The sequence below is a fragment of the Spermophilus citellus genome (assembly GCF_964194105.1).
Source record: "Spermophilus citellus genome assembly, chromosome: X".
In the NCBI taxonomy this organism is placed as follows: Eukaryota; Metazoa; Chordata; class Mammalia; order Rodentia; family Sciuridae; genus Spermophilus; species Spermophilus citellus.
In genome coordinates this window covers 84,891,350-84,907,043 of record NC_138190.1, presented here as the reverse complement: position 1 = coordinate 84,907,043, position 15,694 = coordinate 84,891,350, and the positions used below count along the sequence as shown (strand labels likewise).

The window sequence follows — 15,694 nt, the reverse complement described above, 5'->3', positions numbered from 1 at the left end:
GACACTAGAATGGCAATATGTAAATCAATGGAAATGTAACTGATGTGATACAGCAATCTGTATACGGGGTAAAAATGGGAGTTCATAACCCACTTGAATCAAATTGTGAAATATGATATATTAAGAACTATGTAATGTTTTGAACAACCAACAATAAAAAATATAAAGTAAAAAGAACAAAATGTAAAAATAAAATAATACACAACAAAATGTAATATACTGTCCAGACATCCCAGGCCTTTTCTTCTTTTGTTGTTGTTGTTGTTACCACAGACTGAACCCAGGCATGCTTAATCACTGAGCGACATACCAAGGCTTTCTTTTATATTTCATCTAGAGGCAGGGTCTCATTGGTTTTCTTAGGTCCTTCCTAAATTGCTGAGGCTGATTTCGAACGTGGGATCCTCTTGCCTCAGCTCCCTGAGCCATTGGGATTATTGGTGTGCACTACTGCTCCAGGCTTATCCTGTTTCTTCTTCTTCTTTTTTTTTAATCCTAAACTAGTTCATGGAAAATGGCAATCCAGAAATTCCAGTGGGAACACACAAAAAGATCCTCAATAAAATACATCATTTTGGGCTTGCGATATAGCTCAGTTGGCAGAGTGCTTTCCTCACATGCATGAGGCTCTGGCTGGGTTCAATCCCCATCACCACAAAAATGTCATTTCTAGCTAACTGACCAGAAATGGGGAACTTAGCCAATTGAAAACTTGCTGAAAATAATTGTTGTACTTAAGCCAAATATGACAAAAAATCTGTGGTCTATCTCCTAGCATATTAACAAAGGCCAAGTAGGATGAGTAAATTTCACATTTGCCAGGCCTTAGTGGAATACAGTAGTTCCATTCACTTTCTTTTACCCTAGTAAAGATGGTGCTGTCAGAGAAGGCTTAGTAGTGATTCAGGATTTAATTAATGTTTACAGACCTAAGGTTAACACCCTCAAACACAGAGTCAATAGAGACTACATGGCAAGCTTGGTCTTTTCCCCTCTATCTAGTATTCTTTGCCTTCTCTTCTAGGGAGGTATTATAAAGGAAAAATTAAGCAGTAAAAATTTTCACTACTGCTCAAGGAGAATGAGGTGACACATCCTGGTCCTGCCATATAAGAAGAGACAATATGGAAAACATATGCCCCTTTCCAAAAAATGCAATATAAGCAGAATGAACAGTCTGAACTCCTACCCACACTGGGCAATAAAGGGGGAACATTCCAGCTCTGGTAATATTTGGACTCCTAGCAATATACAGTGGAAATGAAGCAGTGAAACACCATTAACCTACATTATTTATATAAAATTAAATTCCATAATTACTAAACATTTACATTTCAATCAGAAGACAGTTATCAAGAATGAATGGGGAATCTGTCAATTTAAATGCCAAAAGATAATTAAAATTCACCAATGGAAAGATTCCACAGAGGCTGGACCTATCTAAAAAGGATTTTAAAGCACCCACTATAAAATTACTTCAATGGGCAATTACAAGAATTTCATGAAACAAATGAAATAACAGAAAGATCTCTGTAAATAAATAGAAAGTCACAAAAAAGAAAATATCAAGAATACACAAATGAAACTTTTAAAATAGAAAACTATAAGAAGTTTTTTAAAACTCAATGGATGTATTCAATGTCAGATGGGAGAGCACAAAAAAAGAATTAGTAAACATAAGAGAGAAAAATATAAATTGCACTTTCTGAACAACAGGAAGAAATCCACCTTATAAAGTAAAAGTAAAAGAGACTTCAAGAAGCACATGGAACTACACTACAAAATATGATATTTTGTGTCACTCAAATCAGAGAAGGAGAAAAGAAAGAAGATAACGCTGCAAAAGTACTCAAAGAAAAAGGGCTGAAAATTTTCCAAATTTGTTTTTACAAAATAACTTACAGATTCAAGAAGCTAAGGAATCTGAAACAGAATGTAGCTAAAGAAATCTCCACAGACAAACACTGTAATCAAACTTCCAAAACTAAAAAAGTCTTGAAAGCAGCTGGAGAAGTAAACCCTTAGCTCTCAATGGAAACACCATTTAAATAGCAGTAGATTTCTTCTCAGAATCATGGAGACTAAAAAAAGTGGTACTATGTTTTCCATGTGCTGAAAAAAATAGCCATCAGCTCAGTATTGGGTAGCCAGTAAAAATATTCTTTACAAATGAAAGACAAAAACATGATCAAAAGAACTACCCTAAATGAATGGCCTAAAATTTTTTGAAACAATAAAGAAATGATAAAGGAAGGAATCATTTAACATTCAAAAGAATAAGAAAAAACAGAAAGATCAAAAGTAAAAAATGTATGAAACACTTTGAACTAAATTAAAACGAATATGTACCAAAATTGCTAGAACTCAGCCAAACAGATCTAAGAAGAAATGTTATGGCACTAAATTCTTATATTAATGTAGGGAAAATGGTCAAATCAGTTACGTAATTCCCACTTTAACAAAGTTTTTAATAAGAGTGAAATAAATTCAAAGCAAGCAGAAAGGGAGAAAAACAAACTCAAGGTTAGAAATCAAAGAAGTAGTAAAAACAGGGGAGATAAAGAAAATCAGAGCCAAAAATTGATTGTTTGAAAAGATAACTTTAAAACCTCTGGCTAAAATTACAAGAAAAAAGAGAAAACACAAATTGGCAATATCAATATTCAAACAGAAGGTACTACTAAAGATCTTGAAGACACCACAAGCAAAGAAAAATAATAAACATATAAATTCTACAAGTTAGATGAAATACAACAACTCCTCAATAAGGAAAACTAGTAAATCTTTCTCAACATGAGAAAGTAGTCTAAGTATTCTTGTTATTTTTAAGGAAATCGAAACCAAAATTTAAGAAAATTCCCAAAATGAAATGTCTGGGCACAAGGACTTCAATTAATATTTCTACCAACCATTTAAAAAATTCTACATAATTACTTCCAAAAAATTGACAAAGGAACACTTCAAAATTGCTTTGTGAGGCAAATATTCTCTTATACTAAATACAGACAAAACCATTAGAAAAACAATACTGCATCCAATATAACTCCTGATAATAGATTCACAATTTCCAACAAATTTTTTGGCAAACCAACTCTTAACAATGGATAAAAGATAATTATAAATAATGACCAAATGTGATAAATTCCTGGTATGCAACCTAGATTAACATTGGAAAATCTATTAATCAATTTCACTATATCAATATGTAAAAGAAGAAAAATCATGTGATGCTATCAACATACACAGAAAAAACATTTGACAAAATCCAATTCACATTCATGAAAAAAAATCTCAATTCGCAATAAAAATAAATAACTACAATATGATAAAGACACCTACAAAACATGCACAGCTGGCATCATATATAATGTTGAAAAACTGACAATATTTTTCTTCTGAAACCAGGACCAAGTGAAGGATGTCCAATTTCATGATTTCGTACATATTACTGGACATCCTAGGCAGCATATTAAATTAACTAAAAAAATAAGAGAATACAAATAAAAAAGGCAGAAATAAAACTGTCTCCATTTGCACATGGCATGGTTTGATTGTAGAAAATTCTATACAGATCTAATAAGTAAAGTTAAGTAAAATGACAGTTTATAAAATCAATATATAAAAATTAACAATATTTTTACATGCCACAAGACAGAAGCTTAATTTATAAATACAAAAATAATTATAACTATTCAAATGCTGAAAAAGGCATGAATCTAACAAAATGTGTACAAGACTTGTACATCAAAAGTAAAGTTTGCTGATGAAAGAAATCCAAGAAAATCTATAATAGTGGAAAGACATCTGTGTTCATAGATTGTAATAAAACACAGTAATGATGTTAATTCTCCTCAAATATGTACGTTTAGTGTAATTTCTATGAAAACCCAAGCAACTACATTTGTAAATATATGCTCACTTTAAAATACACAAAAAGCCCAGACTCTTACATTGCCACAACATCCTTGAAAAATAAAGAATAAAGTAGAAGGGATAATTATATGTTTTTAAAAAATCTTACTATGTACTTTCAATAAGTAAGACTGCAGTCATGAAAGAGAGATAGATACAGATAGATGGAATAGAGAACCAAAAAATAGCCTTCCACAAGAACAGATTATTGACTTCTTTTTACAAAGGTACAAAAGCAAATCAATACAGGAAAAGTATCGTTTCCTCAAATGACTGACTGCCCAGCCAAAACCAAACAATGCCAATTTTGAGATCATAGTCTTAAAGGAATCAAACCTTAAATCTTACAGGAAAAAGAAGCCCAAGAGTAAACCCTCAAGACCCAGACATAGGTGAAAAGGTTTTAGATTTGACCCAAAAGTACCAGCCGGGTGCAGTGGCACACACCTATAATCCCAGCAGCTCCTAAGGATGAGGCAGGAGAATTGGGAGTTCAAAGCCATCCTCAGTAACTTAGTGAGGCCTTACATAACTCAGCAATACCCTTCCTCTAAATAAAATATAAAAAAGGGATGGGGATGTGTCTCAGTATAAGTACCCCTGCGTTTAATGCCCTGTACAAAAAAAAAAATAAGAAAAAGAACCCCACTATGGGAAATATATCTACAAACCACATATCTGAAAAAGGACATATATGTAGAATATATAAAGAACGTTGAACATTCAATAATAATAAAAACAAAAAAATAAATTACAAAATTAGAAAAAGGCAGAAGAAACATTTCAACAAAGAGGATATAGGCACAAGAGGTCCAATTTCACAAACCATTAGGAAAATCCAAATTTGAACCAGAAGGATCTATCACTGCGCATAATTTAAGAACAACTAAAAGCCAAAAAACAATGGCCACAAGAAATGCTGGCAAGGATGGAGACAATCTGAACTACTCATATGCTGATGAGAGGTAAATAAAATGGCCAGCCACTCTAAAATATTTTCAATTTCTCATCAAACTAAATACACACCAACTATATAGCCAACCAATTGCACTCTTAGGGATTTGTTCTATAGAAATTAAGAGTTTATTGAAACAAAATTATTCATAAATGACCACAGAAGCTTTATTCATAATAGTCCAAAGCCAGAAACAGTCATCCCCAAATGGATAAATGTTTACATACTGTTTTATATCTATACGAGGAATACTACTTGTCAAGAAAAAGAAAAATTGACCTAGATAACAATTTGAACAGATAACATTAGAATTATGCCAAATGAAAAAAGCTGATCACCAGAGTTCACATGCTGTATGGTTCCATTCATAGAATATTATCAGAATTATGGAAAGCTAGACATGGCTATTTGATTAGTGGTTTCAAGTATTAGATGTCAAGGAGGCAGAATGTGTGTAAGACAAGGAATAGCAGAAGAGATACCCCTGTGTTTCTTATTTGTTGATTTTGTTTTGATTGGATTTTTGCAGTTCTTGAGATTGAATTTGAGGCCTCAGGCAAGCTAGGTAAGCACTTTAACATTTAGCAATATCCCCACTCCATGAGATACTCATATGTTTATAGAATAACCCTTGATTTTGGTAACAGTTATACAAATATACACGTGATAATATTCCATAGAAGGACACATGCACACCAATGAAATCACAATAAACTGTGAACTAATAAATAGTTGTGGATCAGACCAAAGTAAAATTTGTGCTTTTGTTACTATATTACATTTACAGAAGATATTGTTATTGAGAGAAACCTGGAGAAGGTTACAAGAATTCGGTTTTGTAACACACTATGATTCTATAACAGATTCTAAATAAATTTTTTATATAAAGGTAATTTAAAGAAAATGTAGTCAGATGTTTCTTGCTTTTCTCATTTTAATTTAGAACCACAGATTATATTATATAACCAAATTATATTTTTCACTTTACATATTTTAAGTTCATCATAGAGAACATTTGTAATTATATTTGAATTTTAACTGATTTAACACATTAATATCTCTTAGAAAATAATAATGTTCAGAAAATACATTTTCTATTGTAAACAAGATCACCAAACATTTCCAAACACCTGCATAGTCTGAAATGTTACTACATCTGATAGATTATCTAAGAATATCAAAGAGTATCTAAGAATATCTCAGGAATAAAGAAAAAAACAACTAATTGAATAGAGCATATTTAAATTATTATAATGCCAGGATATAGCCACAAACATCTACCAAGCTGAAATGTGTGCATAGAAATATGGTAATACTTATGTTTTACATGAGAAATAGTTTAGATTCTTATGTTTAAAGGATATTAAAATTATTATCTATTCATCTGTAGCCTGTGAACTCATTTTATAAGACCAAGAATCAACAAGTGGGAAGACATCTAATTAAAAAGGCTATGCATATCAAAGAAAACAGTTGGATGCAGGCCGAGAGAGACTTCAGGATAAAGAAGATCTTTGCCATCTACTCCTTGGGAATTAATACTCAGAATAGATAAAGAACTCAAAAAACTTAATACACACACAAACACACACACACACACACACACACAAACAATTAACAAATGGGCAAAAGAACGAAACAGACACTTCTCGAAGAAATACAAATAGCCAATAAATATATAAAAATATGTTCAACATCTCTAGAAGTTAGAGAAATGAAAATCAAAACTACATTGAGATTTCGTCTCACTGCACTTGGAATGGCAATTATCAAGAATATAAATAATAACCACATAAGATACAATGACAAAAAAAATGGGATCCTGATTAGAATAAGTTATACACCATGTATGTATATCAAAATATACTTTACTGTCATCTATAGATAAAAAGAAAAAATAAAGAAAGAATACAACTAATAAATGCTGGCAAGGATATGGGAGAAAAGGTACACTCATACATTATTGGTGTGAGAGCAAATTAATACAAACACTCTGGAAAGCAATATGAAGATTCCTCAGAAAACTAAGAATGGAACAACCATATGACATAGCTATCACACTCCTCATCATGTACCCAAAGGACTTGAAATCAGCTTACTAGAGTGACACAGCCACATCAATGTTCATAGAAGCTTAATTCACAATAGCTAATCTATAGAATCAATTTGGTGCCCTTCAATAGGCGAATGGATAAAGAAAATGTGGATCATATACACAGGGGAATATTACTGAGCCATATAGAAGAATGAATTTGTGGCATTTGCCAGTAAATGGATGGATATGGAGACTATCATGCCAAGGGAAATAAGTCAGTCCCCAAAAGTCGAAGGTTGAATGTTTTCTCTGACACGTGGAAACTAATCCAAAATAAGGGGGGATTAAAAATACAAGAAAGAAGAAAGAGCAGTGGAGTAAATGAAGGGAAATGAAGGGAAGGGAGGAAGGGAGGAAGGATGGGATTGTGAAAACAGTGTTATGAATCTGACTAACTTTTATATGTACATATATGAGTATACCACAGTGAATTTTACTTTTGTGAATATCCATAATTCTCCAATTAAAAAAAATAAATAAAATAAGAAAGATCAGTAGAATAGAGAAAAGGGGACAGGGGAAGGGGGAGGAGAAAAAGAAGATATTCTGGGGACTGAATTGGAGCAAATTTTATTCCATGCTTGTATAATTATGTCAAAATGAACCCTAATATTATATATAACTATAATTAACTACTTAAATATTTGACAAAAATAAAACAATAAAAGGAAATATTTCAGTGGGCTCCAGTCTTAGCCTTAAAGACAAATTTATTATTCCACAATTTCTATATAATATCAAATTTTATTATCAGTGTACTTTGGGCAATCTTGCACATAGAAAATTTTCGATAAACACAGTTGTTAGCAAACAAAAAAGTACTGAAGACCATTTCCTGCTAGCAGTTTGAGAGACCAGTTTTGCTTCGTGCCTTTGCCACTGCATGAGTAAAATAGAATGGATAGTCCAAATTTCTATACTCTACAGTATGCCAGAGCTGACTTTTAAAGACCATGTAAAACAATGTCATAACATTAAATTGATTCAGTTAATTTATTTGACAAAGTCTGTAGAAAAATAAAAACAAAGGCTTGATGGAACTGACCAGTTTTACTAAAACAGTTGATTTGAAACTAAAAATGTACAGTTTGATAATTCATATTGGATTCAGTTGAAATGGACATTGCTATCAGGAAATATAGATTATATATACTTTTATACATATGCATATTAAACTAATGCAAAATGCAAATTATAATTTTAGAGTGTATTGCACTATCACCCCACTTTACAAAGTGAAGAAGGAGGTGGGCTGTGTGAAGCAGACTTTATCACTACTTTGTCAGTTTTATAAATTTTTTTCATAATAACAAAGTAGGCATTTTATAATTTCATGAGCTACAACTCATTTTTTAAATTATGATGATATTATTCAAAACAGATGTGAAAACATATGTTTTCCACAGTTGCATGAACTGCTTACTTGTCATACTTAATAAATGTTGAAACTTCTACTTTAATTTGTTCCCTTTAAACATCTAAAATCTATTTTACTAAAATATATTTTGTCTAACTAAACCAAATATAACTGATAGAACTTGATTATAGAAAGTCTCATTTAAAAGTAAATTTTCCGGGCTGGGGATGTGGCTCAAGCGGTAGCGCGCTCGCCTGGCATGCGTGCGGCCTGGGTTCGATCCTCAGCACCACATACCAACGAAGATGTTGTGTCCGCCGAGAACTAAAAAATAAATATTAAAAATTTAAAAAAAAAAAAAAAAAGTAAATTTTCCAGGCTAGGGCTGTAGCTCGTTGGCAGAGCACTTCCTTAGCATGTGTGAGGCACTGGGTTGGATCCTTAGCACGACATAAAAATAAAAATAAAGGAAAATAAAGGAATGTTGTCCATCTACAACTACAGAAAATTTTTGAAAAATAAAGTTTTCACCATAACTGGGGTGCAGTTTAATACACCACTCCTGTTTATTAATATCCTCATCAAGATGTGTGACCAACCTATTTGATTGAAATGTATAAAGCTGCACCATTCTACAGCAAGAGATTCAGAAATGCCAATAAATGCCACTGTGTATTTTATGAAAATCAGTTATCATACATCTGTACCAAGGCTTCAACTGATGTTTCATAAGACACAACAGTGTATACTTGAGCTCTGCAGCATATAACCAGTCCTAAATGCCATTTTGACTTATGGAGTTTACAGTTCCAATGGAATCATATGTGTCATGTACAGCTTGAGATTTTCCTTGGAAAAGTGCTTTACTACTAAGCTGCCCTTCAAATAGTCATGGTATGGTAGAAAAGGGCTCTCCAGAACAAATTGTTGCTGGGTTATGAATGAAGCTTTATCTTTAACTAGAATTTCATTACCTGTATAAGAATTTGGGTAGTTTAATATACTGAACCTGACTTTTTCTATTCTGACAACTATTCTGAAATAAATCATTTGCATTTTGGAGCCCCAGAGGGTATAGCGTTTCAGTGTCTGGCTAAGAAAAGACAAAACATGTGGCAAGGAAACCAACCATGGATCGATGAAATTAAAATCATACACTATTCCAAATTCCGACTAAAATGCTCATCTAGGTAATTATGAAGCAAGTTTAGCCTAAAGAAGAAAGAAAAAAATTCCCTTAACTGTTCAGCTCATGGAATATTTTCTACATATTATAAGCATCTTTGGTGGAGATTCCCTAACTGTACTAAAATTGTCAGACCATCTACAAATCTGATAAGTTACATGTTAGCTATAGTATAACTAATGACAACAGCAATAATGATGGTCGATAACATGATTATATATTTTCCTTTTCTCCTATCTTTGTAACCTTTTAAACAAAGTTGTGCTCAGTTTTCATTTCAGAAGAGCATCCCTTTGAAATTCTTACTCTCCTTACCTTCTTTAAACAGATATCCTAAGACAAAACTGGGTACTGCACAGAGATAACACCTGCACCTTGGCAGATTAAAAGCCATGTTGAGGTCATATTTATTTGTATTCCGGATAAATACTTGGTAGATTAACCTTATAAGCTTTTGTTATGGTTTATGTGTGAGACAATACAAGAAAGCTTAGTGGTGAAATTATTGGGTTATGAGAACTTTAACTTAATCAGTGCATTGATTCACTGACAGGGGTTATCTGTGTGGCAATAGTAGGCAGGTAGGCAGATAGAGTGTGGCTGAGTGGAGGTGAGTCACTGGAGGCATGTCTTTGGGGGTTATATTTGTCACAGTGAGGAGAGAACTCTCTCTCTCTCTCTCTCTCTCTCTCTCTCTCTCTCTCTCTCTCTCTCTCTCTCTCTCCCTCCCTCCCTCCCTCCCTCCCTCTCCTCCCTTTCTTCTTGAAGAGATGTCCCCAGCCCCCAGTTGCTTTCCTCCTCTACATCCTTCTGGCATGAAGTTGTGCCTCCCCTTCAGCCCAGAGAAATGGAGTCGGCTATCTGAAAATGTGAGTCCCTAAATAAACTTTTCCTCCTTTAAAATTTCTCTAGTTAGGCCTTTAAGACACAGCAACAAAAATATTTATTAAAACAGCTTCCATTTGAAATGATCAAGTTAGATTGCTTTTGAGGGTTGAGGAAAGCAGTTTTACCCCATTATACCAACTCAGTTTTTGTAAATATAACAACAAATGGTGAATTATTTAGATAATAAAAGTATATGTGTGTGTATGTATGTTTATGTACATACATACACAAAGAGAGGCATCACATGTCTATGAGTAGTTATAATGAAAGTGTTTAGGGTGAGATTTTTGACCACATGCACATAAATTTTTCAGGTAGATAGGTAAATTATAATATTAATAAACAAACTTCAGGAAAATACATTTTTTACTACTAAAACAATTTACCCAAAGCCATATATATATTTATTCTGAATTAGGAAACATGGATACAATATACAAAACTGATATGTTAATTGAGCTAGTATCTGATATTTATATGTACATCAAATAAGCAAAAATCATTTTACCTTTATTATCCCTTTGGAATTTTTTGATGGTTGGTCCATTATCATGATCAACAATAAGTTCCTCTCTATTGTTGGGCATCATAACTATAAATAAGAGATGTAACTGAGTAATTCTTGATGCAAAATACCAAGAAAGGCAGAAGAGCTTCACATAAATGGATAATATTCTCTAATAACATGATTTTTATATACTTGTAGCTCTGTAACAGTATAACTTTTTTATTAGTCTTATGTTCATATAATTTAAAAATTAATAAGATATTTAACCATTTCAATTTTATAGTAAAATTAATATATAGCACTTATATAATTGCCAACATATTATTTGGATCATTTAAAATAGCTTATCTTTTAAAATCTATATGCAATCTATTTAATTCCATCATTAATAACATATTTCCCAAAATGTTTCTGGAAATAATCCATCCTTTAATATATCATATAAATAAATGTTAAAAGTAATTTTACATTTAATTTATTGTGGAAACTTTTTTTCAAATATCACAAATTGAAAAACTAATAGATAAAATATAACTTTCTGGTAACTATTGCAATTCTTCACAGTATATCTATATTGAAAGAGAAAAATCATGCTAATTTTCTGAGTTTGTCTTTTCAACTGTATATTTATATTTTATTAAAATTTTATATATAAGATACGGTCACTTTAAAGCCAAGAAACACCAAAACATTGTACTCATTTATAAATCACCTTTTTATCATGCTTGAACAACTATAGAATGTACATATAGAGTTTAATTACTGTCATATGAATTAGAAATGTACTATGTTTTCAAGATTTTTTGTAATATATTATGATTTTTTGGAAATATTTGATTTTACTTCTAAACATGAGCTAACTATTCTATTCACTAAGTATATATCTTTATGTGCTCTGCTTTTAGCCAGCACTCAATAAACAATACTATATATCTACATCTATATCTACATCTCTGTCTCTATAGATATATATATATATATGTGTGTGTGTGTGTGTGTGTTTGTGTGTATATCCCTCCCCCCCCCCTTTCTTTCACTATCCTGCACCTTCAACAATAAAAGGATTATCCCAACAGCATAGTGTGAAATTTAGTTTCTTGGTTCATCAGTAATAATTCAGCTGTAGCCTCTTGTCTTACCTAGACCCCCTTGAATCAGTCATATATAAAACTGTAAGAACCAGGTAGTTTTTATTCATAGAACAGAGTAAAGCTAAAAACCTTGTTCACCTCTTTCAGGAATTAAACTTTCACCTTAGGGCCATAATCCTCAAGCTCTACTTCACTGTTTCTTAAATCTGTATGCATTTTAGAATCCCCTGAGGAGATAATAAAAAGCAAATCAAAACACTGCTACCCCAGCTATATTTGAGACCAGGTGAATCAAACCCAGACTGTTTGGCCTGAACATCCATAGTTGTAAAAATATGTACTAGTGATTATAATATAGAGCCAGATTTAAGAATCAAAAAATGCATTATGAAGCTAGAAATCTACAAAAAAATGTATAATTTTGGCAGCCTAAGTGAGACTTGGGTTAATTTCCACAAGGGAGAAATTGCCTTCATCCTTCTCCAGAACAAAAGCAGAACTGAATACCTTCTGAAATCCTGTAAATTTATCTCCTCCATTAACACACACACACACACACACACACACACACACACACACACACACTATTTTGGAAAGCCTGGAATCAGTCACTATTATGAGATTTGCATACATAAAGTACACCTAACATACCCATACTAAAACTAAAAGAAAAGAAAATGTGATTTCCTTAAAGAAAACAGACATATAGAAAATTGATTTGTATACATATAGAAAATTAATGAAGAGTTTACCTAGGTCAGTTAATCCATAATTACTGTATATTAAATGAGAATGAGTTACAGCTGAATGTACCCAGTAATTTCTGTATATATGAGTGATATCTAATAGTAGGAGATGATAAACAGTCAAGGTAAAGTCACATGTAGAAAAGTAATATTTATCACCTCATATTTCCTTAGCTTTTCAAACTTCTGAAATGTTTTACACATATTATCCCATAAGACCTCCAAAAATACAGTGTAGTCTTCAGGAGGATAATCGTTTCCATATCATAAAGAAACTCATGGTGACTATACATCATACTCAGGATATTATATCTACTGTTACACCTATGGCTATATTTAAGTGTCTGATACACCATTGTACTACAATTTTCTAGAATATTGTCTATGGTGTAAGATTTCTGAAAAAAATAAAAAATGTAGAGAAAAGCATGTTCAATATTTGTGATCCAAATTTTTAAGACTGTGGTCTATTATATATTGCATTACTTTTTAATCACTCTTAAAAGATGAGCTGCCAAAAGAATATTTTACCTTCCATTATCCCAAATAATGCTATGAATAATGCAATGCTAATGTATTATAATGCAATAGCTCTTACCTAACAACATAACATTGAGCTAACATATTCTACCAACAATCCTATGATATTGTTCTCATGAGATTGTATGATACAATACAGAAATATCTTTGCACAGAACAAATTTCTGACACTTTAAGTTTCTTTTTGTTGGTCATGTTGTTTCAGCAATAAAAAGTGACCACTTCAAAAAGCCATGTATGTTAAGGAAGTGTCAACTTCTTCAGCTTCTTTCTCCCCTATCCATTGCCTAATGAGGAATTTACTGAACAAATATATTCCATTACTTATTTCAACAAAAATACCTACCCATTCTCTCTGACTGATGATCCATCTGAGAGGGAGAGCTGGACACACTGCTACTGGGGTGGGAAGAGGTCTGGCTCCCAGGGCGATGGCTCTCTTCCAGGGAGGGAGCAGGAGAAGGGCTCTCTGGGATCCGCTCCTGACACAAAAGAAAACATAAAAGGAAATGCCATGTGTATGCCAAGTTTTTCAAGATGGTTGAGTCTATAAGATTTGAAATGTTGACCTCTTATCCTGAAAGTGTGTGGACATATCCACAGTAATTGGTCTTAAATATAAATCTTTAGACAAAAACATATTTCCATTATTGTGTGTTTAATGGGATATTGTAAGAGTTAAGTAACAGAAAGCAAAAGAGTTCAAAGACATTCTGGGTACATGTAGGAGACTCAAGAAAAGTTAATTTCCATTTCCTTTTCTAGAACAATAATAAATAATTGTAAACTTAGGTATGTAATGAAAGTTATTATTGTAAGTTTCTTGAAAGATGTAAAATTCATAACAAGGCCTGGAGCATGATACTACTATCTGACTAAAAAGAAGATCTACATGATGTAAAGAGCTGAAAGCCCCGGGGAAAACTCATAAATAGTGACAACTTAGTACATTCTTAATTTTTCTGCACAAAAATCATGGCTATGATATACATTTTTTTTTCTGTTAGACATCAGGAACTGGTGCTGAATTATATTAATTGTTTTTATAGTCACAGAACACAATGATGGGTTTTATTCAAACAGATACTGTCAGTTCCTTTGTATCACTTAGATTTGTATAGTTTTAAATGATTAATTTGAATTAAAAGAAAATATTTTTATACATTTCTATCTGCTATGGCTTTCAAGACTTTTGAGATTATAAACATTGTTATAAAACACTGATGTTATTTGCCATATTTATGCATGAGAAATTATTGAATAATACTGCATCATTTCAGTTAATTTGATCAATAAAATAATCAAATTGCAATGTTTGTACACATATGTAATAAGAATGAATGATAGACATGCTGGGGCAGGGAATATTTATTCTATAAAATATTTAATTCATTCATAATACATTTCTTAAATTAAATATTCTAATTATCTATAATTACAACATCAGTATTCAAATCATCATAGTATCAAGAATTAGTTTATTTAATTAGTTTATTGAAAATGTACATGTTCATTTTCATATTGATTTTGCATGAGGCCCAAAATTTATAAACCCCCTAAAGAAAAACAGTGATTGTTTAATGCAAATATAATGACATGAGAATTAAAAGTTATTATTTCATTAGCTGTTGTGAACATTTTGCAATGTCTATCATTTCAACAGGCAGAATGATGCCACCCTTTCTCTGAAGATGTCTATTCCACATCTTAATTGTCAAAACCTGTGAATATACTACATTATATGACCAAAAGGACTGTTGGAGTGGTCATTCAGAATATTGATATAGAGAGATCATATTGGATATTGGGAAATTATCTTGATGCTCCCAATATGATCAAAAGCTTCTTAAAAGTAGAAAAGAGACAGAAGAGGAGGATCACAATGATGCAACTTTGCTGCCTTTGATGGTAGAAGAAAAGGGCTTTGATCCAATAAATATGAGTGACCTATAGAAAATGGAAAAGGCAAGAAACCTACAGAAAGGATGTAACTTTATCAGGACTTTGCTTTTAACCTTGAGAGACCCATTTATGATTTCTGATCTACAGAACTGTACGATAATAAATTTGTATTATTTTAAGCCACTGAATTTGTGTTAATTTGTTCTAGCAGTATTAGAACACTAATACAGTCATCAATATATTATGTTCATTATTATATGGTGTATTACATTATTGCCTAGCATTTAGTTAATATTCAATAATTTTTGTGAAATGAACTGTAGACTTTTCATATAGTAGTTTCAGTTTTATGCACTAATTAAATAGTAATAATTGTAAATATACAGTATAAAGACTTCATAGCTATTGTCATGCCTAAAAAACAATATTTTAAGCAGAGAAATGTGCTGATGCAACTCATTTATATTTAGTATACAGGAAAACATCTGGTTGTAATGTATTTGAGGAACAATCA

At 31.9% G+C, this 15,694-nt stretch overlaps 1 protein-coding gene across 3 annotated transcripts in view; it reads right to left on the bottom strand.

Annotated features, from left to right (window-relative positions):
• Nucleotides 1-15,694, bottom strand: part of DACH2 (dachshund family transcription factor 2) — a 548,049-nt gene that overhangs the window by 88,793 nt on the left and 443,562 nt on the right. For all 3 annotated transcript variants that reach the window (XM_081276418.1, XM_081276416.1, XM_081276417.1), the window contains exons 7-8: nucleotides 13,625-13,760; nucleotides 10,902-10,985 (exon numbers count right to left, since the gene is read on the bottom strand). In XM_081276418.1, the coding sequence (XP_081132544.1) occupies nucleotides 10,902-10,985; nucleotides 13,625-13,760 (220 nt within the window). The remainder of the gene's footprint in view (nucleotides 1-10,901; nucleotides 10,986-13,624; nucleotides 13,761-15,694) is intronic.